This window comes from Electrophorus electricus, chromosome 6, assembly GCF_041902795.1.
Source record: "Electrophorus electricus isolate QZ-2024a chromosome 6, ASM4190279v1, whole genome shotgun sequence".
In the NCBI taxonomy this organism is placed as follows: Eukaryota; Metazoa; Chordata; class Actinopteri; order Gymnotiformes; family Gymnotidae; genus Electrophorus; species Electrophorus electricus.
The window spans coordinates 35223971-35240344 of NC_137502.1; the positions used below are offsets into that span (position 1 = coordinate 35223971).

The 16374-nt window shown below is 43.1% G+C and overlaps 1 protein-coding gene and 1 long non-coding RNA gene across 7 annotated transcripts in view; one reads left to right on the forward strand and one right to left on the reverse strand.

The window, feature by feature from the left end:
• Window positions 1-1577, reverse strand: part of LOC118241194 (uncharacterized) — a 3534-nt gene extending 1957 nt beyond the window's left edge. Inside the window, exon 1 of the mRNA XM_081715309.1 lies at window positions 1478-1577. Within this exon, the coding sequence (XP_081571435.1) occupies window positions 1478-1577 (100 nt within the window). The remainder of the gene's footprint in view (window positions 1-1477) is intronic.
• LOC113568248 (uncharacterized) overlaps window positions 1-10621 on the forward strand; it is a 24835-nt gene extending 14214 nt beyond the window's left edge. For 4 of the 6 annotated variants that reach the window (XR_014124315.1, XR_014124317.1, XR_014124314.1 and 1 more), the window contains 5 exons: window positions 7059-7120; window positions 7724-7882; window positions 8107-8214; window positions 8350-8466; window positions 8592-10621. This is a non-coding gene — a long non-coding RNA (uncharacterized LOC113568248). Of the gene's footprint in view, window positions 1-7058; window positions 7121-7723; window positions 7883-7980; window positions 8010-8106; window positions 8215-8349; window positions 8467-8591 lie in introns of all 6 variants that reach the window. The other 2 variants (XR_014124318.1, XR_014124316.1) reach the window with 2 other exon arrangements.
• Window positions 10622-16374: the final 5753 nt, after the last annotated feature.

Genomic DNA, 16374 nt, shown 5'->3' on the forward strand with positions numbered 1-16374 from the left:
CACACACACACACACCGCATCCTACGCCGCAGTGCCTTTTTCTCGCTATGGAGAATAGTCACCCTAAACTCGCACGTGCGTCTCGCTCCCTCACTGCCCTCGTCACAGCGGAGGAGGTCGAATAAAATACGGAAAAGGTGCCCGGTTCAAAAATACCAATTTGTATTAGACAAGATTTTACACAGCACATGCTGGAGCTCACTGATACCCACGCGACGACTCGCACATAGCATGCAACAACAAATAATTTCAACATGAATTAATTTCGCAAAGTGAGTTAATTTAATCTCACCGCACTTGCTCGGGTGAACGGTCTTCGTTTAAGTCGCCAGACACGCATGTTTACATGAGCGAAGCACTTCTGACGTCCTTTTATCATTTTAAGTCCTTTTATTTAAGCGATTGTAGGGCGGGGTTGGGTGGGAGGGTGCGTGCGCTCGCGACAACACTTTCAGTTTTTGGTTTAAACGCAGTTAGAGATGCGCATCTAATGTGTCGCTGAACAGTCTCGACTGATGAGGCCAGACTGACGAAGCTTTTCTTTACTTGTTTTTAACGCACATCTGATTAGTTTCTCCAATACTTACACAATGTAAGGGGCAGTGGTTGCTCAGTGGTTATGGTACTTGACTTGTAATCAGGAGTTATGTGGAGTTACTCCTTACCGTCACCACAATCGGCAAGAAAAAAGAAAAAGCAAAGAAAACACACCAATATCAACATTTCTCCCTCAGAGGCGTCAGTTGTAAATTAATTGACTGAACACTGAAATTAGCAATTTGAAACAATAAATGGTCAACACAGTAAAAGCAAAACTGAACCAGAGCTTGGCTATGTCTAGCTTAGCATTTGGGTGTTCACAAGTGTTATCATTTGTTGGACCCAAACATTGGTGCACATTGGAAGGATGCCGAATTATTTGTACAGGAAACACATAGCTGGTTGGTCCAGTGCTCACAAGTCCAAGACAGTATGGTTATTGTGTACTCATTGGTGTGTTGCGTTGCAGGCTGAAACATATAACAATGTGATGTTAGCGTTACTTGAGCAGTTCCAAAGAACTCTTCCTGAACAAATTACAACATATGTCAGTGAATGTAATGTGAGCATCTGAGGCAGCATAAAAAGCATAAGGCTAGGAATGTTTGCTAACAAACATGGCCAAATGGGAGATTTTTGCCCTCGCTTTGTTAAAGGACTCACCGGTTCACTGGCTGGGATGATTAATGAATGTCTGCTGGGAAATTCAGATCCAGATTGGCTCTAATTATTGTTTGGGAAGGGGCCATTGGAATGTCAACTGCTCCCATTTTGAAAGCAAAAGGGAATAATAAAAGAACAAAATGAAATCACTACAATAAAAATGCAACAATGAGTTATTAGTTAGAACTTCTCACTTTTATCTTTTTCACAGTGTTGTGAAGAACGCAGTCGAGGCTGTTATCATTCCTCTGAAGGATGGAATCTGCTCTCTCACCAGAGTCTTTGAGTTCCTCATAGTTGGAGATGTAGATCCCATTAGTGGGCAGTGCTCCAACTACAGCTCCATCAGACAGCAGATGGTGCAGACACAGCATAGTCTGGAGGAGTCTGAACAGGCAGCCAGTACAGGGCTGAAGAGTCTGGATAAAAACCTTGAGAGACATACAGTAGGTGAGGGAAAACTTGAACTGGAGATGAGGCATACTGAACATACCTTAGAAGACATGAGAATGGAGCAGAGGTATAATGGAAAATTACTGACAAATTCTAAAGACAATTTGAAGCAGATCACATCAGCTTTAAAATCAATAAATGCAACACCTCAAAGACAAGAAAAGAAGTACTATAGAGCTAAAATTAAAAGACGCATTGGGCTGGGAGTGACACTAATACCAGTTGTTGGATGGATTGCTGTTGAGAATTACATTACTTAAATGGTTTAATATGTAGCATGGACAAACTATTATAAAAGCTAAAGACCTTATTGGTGAGGTGAGATCCCTACCTTTTGATTCTATCATAGCAATCAATGGAACAGTGGAAACGTCTCAGGTTTCAGATGCTATCAGGGAAAGTGAAGAGGAGGTGAGAAAGGCTGAGTGTAAAATAGAAAAGTATAAAAATAAAGTTTCTGACTATGAGTCCAAGATTTTCCAGTTAGAAACATCAGACAGAAACATAATGAGGTGAGGCACATCCATAAAGAAATCCAGCAGGTGAGGGACAACAGAGAAGTTGTGGCTAAGTTCCAGATGAAAGCGAGAAGAGCCGTCCACCTCCTGAGTGATCTGAGTGGGAAGACCAGAGTAGCTGTGTGTCACACTTGCAGATTCATCCTCCAGGAACCAGTGATGAAGGTGATGGAGGAAGTGATGAAGGCAGTAGAATAAACCAGCTCCTCTCTACTAAAGGCATACCACAACTCATCCATAACATGACGGAGAAGAACCAAACACTGGAAGCCCTGTGCACCACTCAAAATTGTCTCTCAAAAGTTCTAATCAGGGGCTTCAGATGATTGAAATTCTTATGCTGTTATTTTTTCTTGTTTTTATATCCTTCCCCAGGATTTCTGCTAAAGTGTTGTTTGCCCTGTTTTTCATTTCTATGTTAAAGCAATTCAGTAAAGTTAAGTTTTCATTCTGCAATTAATAAAATCTTGTCACATTTTTATTAATTTAATATAAGCACAGATCAAGTAATATGACCTAATTAATAAGATCAATAAACTGGCAAAAAATAAATAAATAACCAACAGTCTCATAGTAAAAACATCCATCACTCTAAATAACCAGCTGTATATTCTCAGTAGCTGCTTGAGGGCCATTCTGCTTAAATAGCAGCTGCCTTTCAGTGATTCACACAAAAACTACTCGAGTGCTAATAGCTCCCCACTTGAATCATGAGTCTGCTAATATTGAGCTACAATGTGTGAGTGAGCTGTTTACACTCCTACAGTAAATGCTCACACATACTTATTCCAGAAGTTCATCAGAAGCAAAGCTTCAGGCCTTGGGTATTGCTGCATTAGAGGTCTCTGTCAGACCCCATTGCTGTAGAAGTGAGGCCGGGGCTACTTATTTTTCAATGAACACACTCAATATTGTCTCTATTTCACGAAACATTGTTTGGCTATCACAATGGACAGGTGCTATCATGAGGGTCTGGGAGCAGTTCAAACTGGGACGCAGAAATGGAAAGTGAAAGTGAAACCAGAAATGGACAAGCCCCCTTTTCAGTGCCTGGAGGGTTCACAGGGCTGGGCCAATCACAACTGTTTAAATGTTTGGGATGTAAGGGTGGGAAGAGTAGGGAGTTGGGACGAGAGCTGTAAGCCTCACGTGTCATTTCATTCTAGGATTTTATCTAAAGTGGACCAAAGTGGAGGCGAAATAAACATGAGACCATGAGGGACTGGCTGCATGGGAACTACAATGGCACAGTAGAGAACCATGACAGTAATTAGAGTTTGTAATCTGAATCAGCAATTTCTGTATCAGATAAATCCTGTAGAAATCTACATTGACATCCAGTGAGAACCAGACATTCTTTAAGAACATGTTTATTCATTTTATTGTTACACAAGCAATAAGTGTTTGTAATTATGTTTATTTACAATTATGGAATTTACGGCATTATTCAAGTTAACTAATGGTTTAATGAAATTACTTTCTTCGCAAATTTCATTCATTTTGATAACTTTTTTTTTTTTACTTGCCTATTTATACAATATTTGAGTAAATTATCAAATCTAATTCCAAGATGGGGCCCCTATCATGGAAAACTGACTTTTCCTTGCTTTATTGAAATAAAGAATTTTGAAGAAAGATGTACACATTGTTAAAATTTCAAAACACACCATTCACACCCCCAATCCAGACAGCCCATATATAGAATTTAAAATGCAAAATCAGCCCATTTTGAAATCAACATTTCTCTGATGTTACAAGAACAAACTAATTTATATATATATGCACCTATTCAGCTTACTGCAGTTTAGCCCCACCCACTTACATTTCAGTTCTCAGCCATGTTTAGGCTGTGAGAGCTTTTTGCATGAGGCACAATACTCTTAATATTTCCTGTTAATATTTTTCATGGACCAATGACTGATTTATTGTCATCTAGATAAAGACATTTGTAATAAAGACTGGCCCATCTCCACAGACCTACACCTTTTAGCATTTTTGGCAACAAATTGTAGAAGGCTTAAATAATAATAAAACCGTGCACATCGAACAAGTTTTCACACACTCCCTTTGTGATAGATAATGATCTAACATTCAGTTCTGAGCCTTTTTCTTCAGCAAAACCCACCAAAAGATCCCCATGGAACCTTTCTCTTTGCACTCTCCCCTTTATCTTCAACATCAGACTAATGAATCTGGTCAGATGTTGCTACCATAGTACTTGGTGCGTTACTTAAAGCAACACATTTCAATGCCCAAACACTTGTGATTCAGCCAAAATAAGAAAGAAGTATAACAAACATTACAGCTCATTACCATCTCGCTCTGGGAGTTTTGCTGCTGTCACACTCAGTGTAAATATCAAAATGGGCAGTTTGAGCCCCACTGTTTTCATTATCCCCACTTCTGATGTGTTTAGGATATTTTAATAAGTTAAATTTTTATACCGCCTTTCACAGACTCCAGGTCGCTTTAAAATAAAGATGGAGAGAGAGAAAAAAAAAAGAACTGACAAATTCAACACATTAATGAATAACTATGAAGAGAAAGATATTATGAGAAATTTTGAGAAAAGAGATACGTTTTAAGTTATGATTTAAAAGAGGGAAGTGGAGAGCAGAGAGAGAGAGATTGAGGTAAAATGTTCCATAATTTTGGGGCCATGACATTAAAGATCTGCCTCCTACAGGGGCAAATGTAAACTTGAGGATGGAAAGGAGACCTTCATTTATGGAGGACATTTAAGGAGGACCCACGTTTATGGGTATATGAGTGTTGGAGTTCAGCTAGGTAGGGAGGTGCAACACCATGCAGAGCTTTGAATGTAGGTGCTACCTGTTCAAGTAGATCGGAGATGGAATTATTATATATAGAGAGAATATCATCAGGAGAGGAGACTTTTGAAATAGACATCAGAGGAGCAGAGCAGAGATGAGCAGAGAAAGTGAGAGGATCAATAGCTTTAATATTACAGAAAGAGATGAGAGGTTTTGTACATGGCCGAGTAACTGAGTTGCTAGCAGTGGCTTCAATAAATTTATGATCAGAGATACCAACTAGCGATCCAGTAACAGAAGTAATATCTAAACCAGAGGAGCAGATTAGATCTATTGTGTGACCATGAGAGTGGGTAGCAAAATCAACATGTTGAGTCAGAGAAAAATAGTCCACATAGATATTAAAGTCCCCTAGCACACCCATGAACACATAGAACTGGCCAGAGTGAGAAGTTCACTGATTTCTGACAGAAAGTCTGATGGTGTTTTGGGTGGTCGGTAGATTAATAAAAACAGTGCTGGTAAGGAGACAATTAGTTTCAGCACCAGATATTCAAATGCAGATACCTCATGAAAGGTACAGACAGGCACATTGAGTGTTAATATAGACAGCAGCCAGACCACCAGTCTTCCCTGGGTTCTGGGCTTAGCCAAATCGTTATAGCCACTGGGTGTTAGTAGATTAAGATATAGGAAGTCCCCAGGTTTATGCCAAGTCTTAGTAAGAAAAGATAAGTCAAATTAGTTTTGAACAATGAGATTGTGGCATATGGAAGCTTTATTTGTGAGGGAGCGACAGTTGAGCAATGCAAAGTTTAGTGGATTAGTCCTAGAGTTTTCCCAAGGGGCTGGGAAACGGAGCGAGGAAGAGGGTGAAGAACTTCAAAGTTAATTCTCCGGGTGCCTTTGTCCAGATAACAAGAATAGCAGAGTCAAATGAGTGGTACGTAGAGAACTGGTAAGCAATGTCAAGTGACTGGCATGGTATGTAGATAGAAGACTCCAGATCATAACTGGAACAGAGGCTGTGGAGTTGTGATGGTGTGTACCAGAACACCATAGCCCAGTACTGACAGGCAGGAAGGCCAGCCACAAGCACTCAAAAGCAAAAAATGGTAAAAAGATGCTGCATACAACCAGAAAAGATCATGGCAGATCTTTATTGGCAGAGAACCAGTCCGCATCGGTAGAAAAAAGCTCTCGGACCTTCTTACCATGCTACATTAGCCATCCAGCTATACCAACCAACAACTAGCCTACGAACAGCAAGGACACACATATCAACCAAATACCTGGCAGCCAGCAACTTTATACAGCGGTTAAAAACTCAACCAGTAAACAAGCAGACAAAGTGAAGGTTAGTAAGGAGCTCGCAGCAGGAAGGCAGGTACGGTCAAGACACACACAGAACAGGCGACGAAGACACTTGTGAGGAGTCATGTATTGTATACAGGAGACCAAAAGAAAGGATGTAAGCCAAAAATGTAATCCAGAATTAAGATTCGGGAAAGAAAACACAGCAACAATAACTGTAAGATCCAGTGAGAAGCAGCAGCAACAATCGCACCAAGCATACTCTCACCCAGAAGTGACTGTCATTTTTGACCACTTGGTTTGAAGTAGTTAATGGAAGTAACAGCAAACATAAAATTGATCATGTATGCATTTTATTTCCTGTGTGTATTAATGGTCTTAAAGTGACAAATTCTGAATGCTGCTATTGCTTCTAATAATGCTGCAGTGTGCTTGTCAGTGTAATTTTACATTGATGATTTAATTACGCATTAGTGCCTCCTGGGAACTGAATCCATGACCGTGGTGTTGCTAACATCTTGTGTTACCTGCAACCTCATACTGACAGACTGCTCATATTGCTGTTTTCTAGTTGTACATCTTTTTGTCATTATGTTATTTCTCGAACAATTTTGGTAAATTACAACCTTTTTTGTAATATTACAACCTCATTCTTATGATTTTAATGACTTCATTCTGGAAGTATTGCAAATGTATTATTTATTATTATTGTTCTCTCAAAAATGTGAGAGGAACTAAAGTACTGTGAGTAATGTTAACTTTTTAAACTATTGTTGCATTGTTCCCCTTTTCTTAGAAGGAACATGGAATGGAATTTCAAAACAAATCTTCAGAAGTCATTCTGCCAAAGGCTTCTAGGTGTTTGTCCATTGCCTTTTATTCTTGTGAACCGTTTACTAAACTGTGTTCATTGTTTACGTTCTACCTCGCCCCAGTGTCACTCACCTCCAGCCATGTCATATATCACGGGAAAGATATTTGGAGATATTTCTTAATTTTCAAATATTGTTCAGTATGGGTCAAAATTGGATTTAAATAAACATACTGAGTTTTATGTTGCTTTATTCTGATTCTGATTTACTTGTCACAACAATGTACAATATTCATACAACAACCTTGAAGTTTTGCCATCAGTGCCAAAAATGGAATGTTCCACACCACCTGGGAAGGCTTAAGGTAACTGGCGGAGCAGTGTTGCTTGATTAAAGTAATTGGCTGAGCAATGCTGACCGTCCCTAACAGAAGAGATGGAAACACTGCTAAGAAATTATGGCAAAGAGTTATTTTGGATTTATACATTGGATACTTTTAATAGAGGATTAATTCAGGAGTTTGACATTAAACCTTTGTGAACAATGTGGAATTGATGTTAATTATTTTTTTAAATTATATTTTACAGTTATGAATGACCTGTCTTTTGCCATAGATGGCCAATAGTATCTTTTACCGTATTTAACACAGGCGTGGTTGGAGCGACTGTCATATCGCCTGATTCCTCATCTCACTACAACACCCAGCAGGCAGTTCGTCACCCAACCCAGCACTCCACCAATCCTGAACTTCACATCAGATCATCATCACCTGAATACTGACTTCTCAGTGTAAGGGTTGGCACCAGAGGTACATTTGAATCACCGGCATCTGATCCTCAGAAGCTCTTCAGTATTTTTCTTCTCTCCTTGACTGTCCTCCTCCCCCTCCTTCCTCATCTCTTACAGCTGAGGATTTCAGCACCTTCTTTGAGGAGGTTACAGCAATCCACCAGTCCTTTTCCTCTGTTCCCACTCTTCCATCCAGTGTTCACTCTCCTACATCCAACTCTCTTTTTTCTCCTCTCTTCTCAGGTAAAATCCTTCAACTCCTGGACCTCATTCCAGATCTGAGATCTGCTTCTCTTCATCTCTGGCATCATCAACATCTCCTTATCCTCTGGACATGTACCAATTGCCAAGGTGGTGCCAATCTTAAAGAAGGACACACCTGTCAGCTTCATCATAACAAATTACAGACTGATATCACTTTTCTCTTTCCTCTTAACAGTTCTTGAACAAGCAGTGTACAATCAATTATGTCTTTTCCTCACCCAGAAGCCAGCTCCACGATCCCAATCAGTCGGGCTGCAAACCAGCACATTTGACAGAAACAGCTCTCAGAGCAGTGAAGGAGCCAAAACTCCCGGTGACTCCCCCAGGGCTCAGTGTTAGGTCCTCTTCTCTTCTCTTTGTATACTTTTTCTCTTAGTGATATTATATCTGCTCATGACTTCTCCAACCACTGCAATGCTGACGACACCCGAATAATTATTTCTTTCCTCTCCTCTGACACGCAGGTTTCAGATGTATCAAAGAATGCTTGACTGACATTTTGTCATGGATGACAGACACCACTCAACCCCAGTAAAACTAAGCTTCTGTACAACCCAGGAACTCCCAGCCCTTACCATGACCTCACAGTTTCCTTTGAAAAATACAAATCCACACCTCCTAGCCATGTCACTGCTAACTTGTATTAATGTGAAGTAGACAGCGAAGCATGTCATGATATAATTGTTTAATAATTATTTTTTGCCCACATTCGGTTCACAATGACATAGAAGTGGTTTAGAGATGGGGAGAAGTCACTGCACTGAGCCAAAGTGGAAAGTCAGTAATGTTGAATTCCTCAGTGTACACCTCACTGATGACCTCACCTGGTCCCTCTACACCAACACAGCGGTGAGATCAGCCCACCAGCACCTCTTCTTCCAGGCTCGGGGTGTTTGGTCTGCGCCCTGACATCCTCACCAACTCAGGCACAATAGAGCAGCTGCACTGCAAGCGGCCGCTAAGCCCATCAGAGAGTAGTGAGGACCGCAGAATCCGTCATAGGCAGCACATTTCCAATCTTACGGGACATCCATCGGTCCCGCTGCTTGAGGAAAATCGAAAAGATCCGGCTAGACAGGAACCATCCAGCACACGGCCTGTTCACCGGGCTGCCATCTGCCAGAAGGTTCTGCAGCATACAGGCCTGAACAAACCGGCTGAGAAAGTTTCTAATACATGTTGTAATATATGTTGTAATATATGTTGTACCTGCGGCTCAATGAACCATTTTGGTTTTCTTCCTTCTTTCTTTAGCCTTCCATTTTGATTTTCTCCCAGTTAAATAATATAAAAATTGTTTTTAAAAAGTGTTTTAATTGAAAAGAAACATGGTTTTGATATTCACAAAAACGATAAAGCCTTTGTGTTTTTAGATTAAAAAAATTAAATATTGTAGTTAAGTTGATTAGACACAGTTGTGAAGAAATGTGCATTTTACTTAATAGAAGGTAAAAACCACTTTAAAGACCACCAAATAGATGTATTACATTAGTCTGCCATCCTATTACTGCAGTAAAGATGACAAAGACATGCCATGCATACATGAGGATGTGTATTTTATGAATATAGTCGAGGGAATTGATCATTTAATTTAAGCTTTCCCTCCTAGATCATTTCACAAACAGACTACTGTAATACACGCACTCAGACCTTATATATCAGCATATATCAGCATATCAAAATGATGGACTGGTCATTTCTGGTGGACATTTCCCTTATAGTTTCTCAGCTGTGCAGTTCTGTATTATAGATCGTTATAAAGACACAACATGCCTAATACAGCAGTATAGATTGTATCTGTGGATCAGTGGAGTATCCAGATTTTTCTTCTTCAGTGCATGGCTTGTCAAATGTGTATGCACTGTATAGAGGGATCCTGTGGCTGGTCTAGTAGAGTGTAGCAAAGAGAAAAAAGTTTTAAAATTTCTGACAGATCTTCTTGTCATTTTGATCCACCCCTCAAGGTTCTATGTCTTTGTAAAAGAACCCATTGCAGTCACTAAAATCTGTGACTAGCTTTAGCATGGGGTGTTCCTAGCAGAACACAGGAGATCAGAAACAGTAAACAGAATGGTCTCCTAACAAAAGAAAACCAGGAGTGTGTCTGCCCTAAATACACAAATGCCACATAAACCTTGTGTGGGTGTATTAAATAATGCCATTCATGGGTGTGTGTGAAAGCAGACATGAACACAAAATGCTTCAGTCAAGTATGTAAGTATGACTGGTACTGGTTTTAGGAACAGCAACATATATTCTGTTCATGTGTAACTCCAGTAAAATGTTTAGTGAATATTTTGATGATTTCCTACATGATTTTAGACTGGAGGTGTTGCAAAGACAACCAGCCAAACCAGTGAAATATATATACAAAGAAAAATTGGACAACAAGCAAAGAAGCTGTTTTTTTATTGTGAAAGTGTGTGAACTGGTAAGTTCTTGAACATGAAATGATTCAAATAAATAAAAAACTGCCCACAGTAGGCATACTTCATATGACTTCATATGGTTAATTTAACAGAAATCATGGTTTGGGGAGAGGTGGTTGAGAGTGGTGAAGTTATAGGTGTCACAGAACACTTGCAGGGTCAGAGAACGTGGTTTCTTTAAACAGAGTAAACAGTAAAAAGTAAAAAAAACAGGTGACAGGCCACTCAGAGCAAATTCAAGTCCTAATATGGCATACATTAAAAGTGCTTAGACAACACTTATATTAAAAAAACAATCACGTGAAAAACAGCAAAATATATTTTATTATGTATTGGGCTATTACACAAACTAATTGTCACGGAACGCTCGCCTCTCGCGAGTCACATGGTTTGGCTCGCCGCGTGCAGTGGGAGGGTCATGTTCGTAGCCACACCTGCACACACCTGTATTGTGTTAGTCTTTTGTGTATTCAAACTCTCGTCGTTGTGTGCAGTGTTGTCGGTTATTGTTGGCATAATGTGTGAATGTAACGTGTTAATTTAAGATGTATTCTTATTTATCGTGTCTGTTTAACATTAGCCGTTTCATGTTCCTTGTTTGTAATACGTGTGAGTACCGTTGTGTTTAGATGTTTCAATTAAATGTTTGTGTGTCTGTGCGTCCTGCTCCACGCCCTTGGGCACTCGGGCCACACGCGTTACAGAATAACCGACCACCACAGGACGCCGGCTCACGCAGCTAAAAATGGACTTCCTAGCGGAAGCTGCGTAGGCTGCTGCCTGGATCCCAGGACAGTGGGGAGAGGACCGCGACTGCTGTCCAGGTCTTCTCCGGAAATGGAGGGGAACACCCCCAGGAATTTCTTGGGGGGGGAGGGGGGGGCTGAGGCTGTTGAGCCAGGGCTGAGGAGGACCGAGGGGCACCACAACAACCAGAAAGAGGGCGGTTGGGTGGAGCCAGCAGGATCTTCTGAGTCCCTTCCCTTCAGTGGACTCGCCAGTGAGACTGGAAGGGTCTGCCCAAGCGAGACTGGAAGGGTCTGTTGCTATGCAACAGGGCGTGGCTGAGGTAAGACGCATGCCAGGAGAGCAATGCGGTGAGTTACTCTCCAAACATTGTGTAGGATTGTGATCATTGTGTAGGATACCAGTTAAGGTAATCCACAAGGGAGGTGTGCTTTTGACCCTGGCACTGGTCGATTCTGGGGCCACCAGTGATGTTATGGATTGGGGGTTCACAAAAAAATTAGGAATAAGAGCCATAGCCTTACCTTCTCCCTTTTGCATTCAGGCACTTGACGGAGGACCGATAGGGTCAGGTTACATTACTCACATCACTCCTCGGGTGAGCCTCGAGACCAGTGAGGGGCATGTTGATCAAACGGCATTTACTTCATATCCTCCCCCGCTCACTCTATCTCATTCGGTTTACCATGGCTGCTTCACCATAACCCACACCTGTTGTGGAACAAGAACCATTTCCTCCAGTGAGCTCCATCTTGCAAAGGGCAATGCTTTCCACATCGGAGAGTGTGTCTCCAGGCGACTTCCATAGAGAGCCCAGAGACTGATAGGCAGGTCACCGTTCCCTGAGAGTACGAGGATATGGCGCAAGTGTTCAGTACCACCAAGGCCACATAGCTCCCCCCTCATCACGACTGGGATTGTGCCATTACTCTTAAGGAAGGGGCAGTACCTCCCAGAAGCTGAGTCTATTCTCTCTCCCTGGAGGAGGAGTGAGCGATGGGACAGTATGTAAAGGTGGCCCTGGAACAGGGATATATCCATCCCTCTACGTCTCTGGCCTCAGCCAGCGTTTTCTTTGTGAAAAAGAAAGACGGGGGTCTAAGACCCTGTGTGGACTATCAGGGCCTCAATAAGATGCTTATACAGTACCCATGTCCCCTTCCCTTAGTTCCTGTTCCTGCTGGAACAACTAAGGGGAGCTAGGTACTTCACTAGCTCGATAACTCGATTTACGCAGTGCATATAATCTCATAAGGATTAGAGAGGGAGACGAGTGGAAGACGGCGTTTAGTACATCTTCAGGGCATTATGATTACTTAGTCCTACCCTACAGTCTGGCCACAGCCCCCTCTGTGTTCCAAGCATACATTAACAAGGTCCTAAGGGAGTTCTTGGGTAGATCCATTGTCGCTTACATCAATGACATTCTGATCTATTCCACCTCCTGGGACAAACATGTATGTGATGTGTGTACCGTTCTACAGACTCTGTTTAGGAATTTCCTATATTGCAAAGTGGAGAAATGTGAATTCTACAAGAAAGAGATCAACTTCCTGGGCTACGTTATTCAAGAAGGTAGTGTGCGTATGCAATCAGGTAAGGTAAAGGCAGTTAAGGCCTGGCCAAGACCCCATACATGCAGAGATTTACAGCGTTTCCTGGGGTTCGCTCATTTTTACAGACGTTTTGTTAAGTCTTTCAGTACACTAGCTCAGCCCCTCATGGACCTACTCCGGGATCAGAACAAACGACTGAACTGGAATCCCGGGCTACAGAGATCCTTTGAGGAGATCAAAAACGCCTTCTCCTCTGCACAGGTGGTACGAAAACCCAATCCAAGAAAACCTTTCATGGTGGAGGTGGATGCTTCCAATGTGGGTGTGGGAACTGTGCTGTCGCAACAACAGGAGAAAGGAGGTAAATTACACCCCATAGCCTACTTTTTCCACAAGTTGAGTCCAGCCGAATGATATTATGGAGTTGGAGACCGTGAATTGCTAGCTCAAACTCACGTTTGAGCACTGGAGGCACTGGCTAGATGGAGCCCATCACCTCTTTATGGTGATCACCGATCACAAAAACCTCAAATACCTCCAGAACACCAAGAGGATGAATTCCAGGCAAGCCCGGTGGTCACTCTTCTTTTCACGTTTCAATTTCCAAGTTACCTATAGCCCAGGGGAGAGGAACGAGAGGGCAGACGCACTCTCACGCCTATACAACGCTGAGGCGCAAGTGACCTATTTAGAACCTGTCCTTCCCTCCTCTTGCTTTCTGGCATCACTAAGCTGGGAGATCGACAAGCAAATTGAAGCTGCTAACCCTCATCCACAATGTCCACCCAATCAGCTATACGTGCCACCCAAACTTCGTGACTCCCTCATCATGTGGGCACATACCTCAAAGGGAACTGGCCATCTGGGGTCCACCCATACCGCCCAGTTGCTAGGTGCATGCTACTGGTTGTCAGCCCTGAACAGGTACATGGTGACATTTGTGGCTTCATTCCGCACATAGCAAATATTCGCCTGGGCAAAATATGCGCAGGATTCTCTGCATCATACAGGAACTGGACTAACCCCATTTGAGTGTGTGTTAGGGTACCAAGCGCCACTCTACCCTTGGAACCCTCCTACGTTGGATCAGCCTGTGGTGGAACAGTGGTGCCAACGCAGCGAACGAGTGTGGGCAGAGACACATCAGCATCTACATGCGGAAAGCCGATAGAAGACGTGGAGAGACTGCCCAGTATGTGATAGGACAAAAGGTGTGGGTAGCCACAAAGGATGGCCGAGCAGGCTCTACTGGAAAGCTGGCCACGAAGTAAGAAGGTCCTTATGCCAGCACAGGGAAAGTTAAGGATGTCTTCCGGGAAGCAGTCGGGCGTCCCGGGCATTTCAAGCATTGGTCCTGAAGCCTGTGGTGGCAGGTCCCCTCGCGGAGGAGCGCAACCTCTCGGGGCCTCTGCCTCCACCTCTGGAGATTGAGGGTGGTCCTGCATACAGAGTGCGGTCCCTGCTCGACTCTCGAAGGAGGGGCAAGCAGTTGCAATATCTCGTGGACTGGGAGGGGTATGGTCCGGAGGAACGCTGTCACGGTTGGCCGGTCATCGGACAGAGAGGACACACCCACTTTAGATAGGGACCGTCCTATACCCCTACCTTGTTCCCGATCACCAGAGTTTTAATCAATTACACCAATCAATTTGCATAAGTGTCATTGCTATTTAATCCTACAGGTCTCTGGAGAAGGCGCTGCACATTAGTGGACTAAGCCAGATGGGAGAATCATCCCGTGCGTCGCTTCCACAAGATCCTCATATTAAGAAAACTTTTTTTTTGTGCATTTTGTGAGTGTTTTCATTTGACCATGGAGAATAAAGAGCTCTTTAGCTTGAACTTGCCTCATGCTTCCTCTGTGCCGTTGCTCCTATCACAAATATATTATCTTAAAATATTTTTGACTTGAGTCCCACAGCAGACAGGTTCCTCTTCTTCACGGACTCCAGCAGGAACAGACCACGGGACGGACTAACCCTTCAACATGATAAAAGCAAAGGTCAAAAGGTCAAAACAAAGCTCTCCTTTTGATTTCTGATGTTGGTTCACATTTATTAAATGCAGACATTCCTGGTTTTGACAAAAATTCTATGACACAGAGAAAGCTGTGTCAAAACACGAACAAGTATTTTCATCTTAGTAAGAAACAATGAAGCCTGTCTCCTGATGTTCACTGCTTAGCACCCAGCAACTAAGGTAGGCTATTAGATATAAAGTAGTCTGTTAGATATAAAGTATGCTATTAGATATAAAGTACATACATGCTATACAAATACTAATAAGGGCTACACAACCATGAACATTTAACATTATACTCAGATGCTAACAAACAATGACCAACAGTGAGGCACATACTGATGGGGGTACAAATAGACTAACAAACACTAACGATTAACCCTGTACAGGTGCAGCCTATCATGGGGGGTGTGGCTACAAACAGGAGTGAACTCCCCCCCCCCCCACACACACACGGCAGGCCGTACCACGTGACCTGTAAGTGGGGAAGGCGTCTCGTGACAGTAGGCTATTAGATATAAAGTAAGCTAATAGATACATGGTAGGCTATTAGGTATAAAGTCACGTTCCTTCAGTCATGCCTATATTATGCTCATAGTACTATCATTGCCATTGCTTTTCCATTTGTTCCGCTTGTGTAGTATTTTACCCTTAGTGTTTCCCCCTTGCTTCTGTTTATTTTGCCCCACCGTATTTGGTTACCCTCGCTGAATAAACCACCTCCTGCATTTGCATTGTGCCTCTTGCCTCATTTCTGCTGGAGTCGTTACAGAATATCCGACCCACAACAAGAATGCAGAGGGAGGGCCTCTCCAAGTCACGTCGTGTTCCATCCACTTCAGTTAAGCCACCTTCACGCCACGCTACGAGGGACACTGGTTTACTACCAGAAGAGGAGTTTGAGTATATCTGGACTCTGCTCTCTACGCTTCGGGATGGGAAACCTTTGGTTTTGCCCTCCTGAGACGCCGCCCATCCTGATCCAATTCCAGTCCCTGGTGCGAGAGGCGGCGCCCGTGCTGATCCAGTTCCAGTCCCCAGTAGAATAGACACTGCCCGTCCTGAGCCTGTTCCTGGTGTGAGAGACACCGCCCGTCCTGAGCCTGTTCCCAGCATAGTGGATGCCGCCAGTTCTGTTTCCTGTGTCAAGTTTGTTCCTGTAGCTGCATCCCGGACCCGCCGCTGACAATCAAAGCCATGCATCTGGACCTCCCCGCCACTCCTCTGACCACCGCAGCCCTGCCTCCAGACCTCCCAGACCCGCCGCCGCTGAACACCGCATCACCGGATCCACCTGTTCCTGTAGTGGAACAGGCCACTCCACAATTCTTCTTGCCTCGTGCCAGGCCTGTCCCTGTGGTTGCTCCTCAAGACTCCCCTATGCCCCCAATAGCTGCTCCAGGTGTGCCTCCAAAGACGTTTAGGACTCCTTCGGCCACACCTCGCAGAGAGCCAGTGACCCTCTCCATCGGCCTCCCAGACCCCTACGGTTCCTG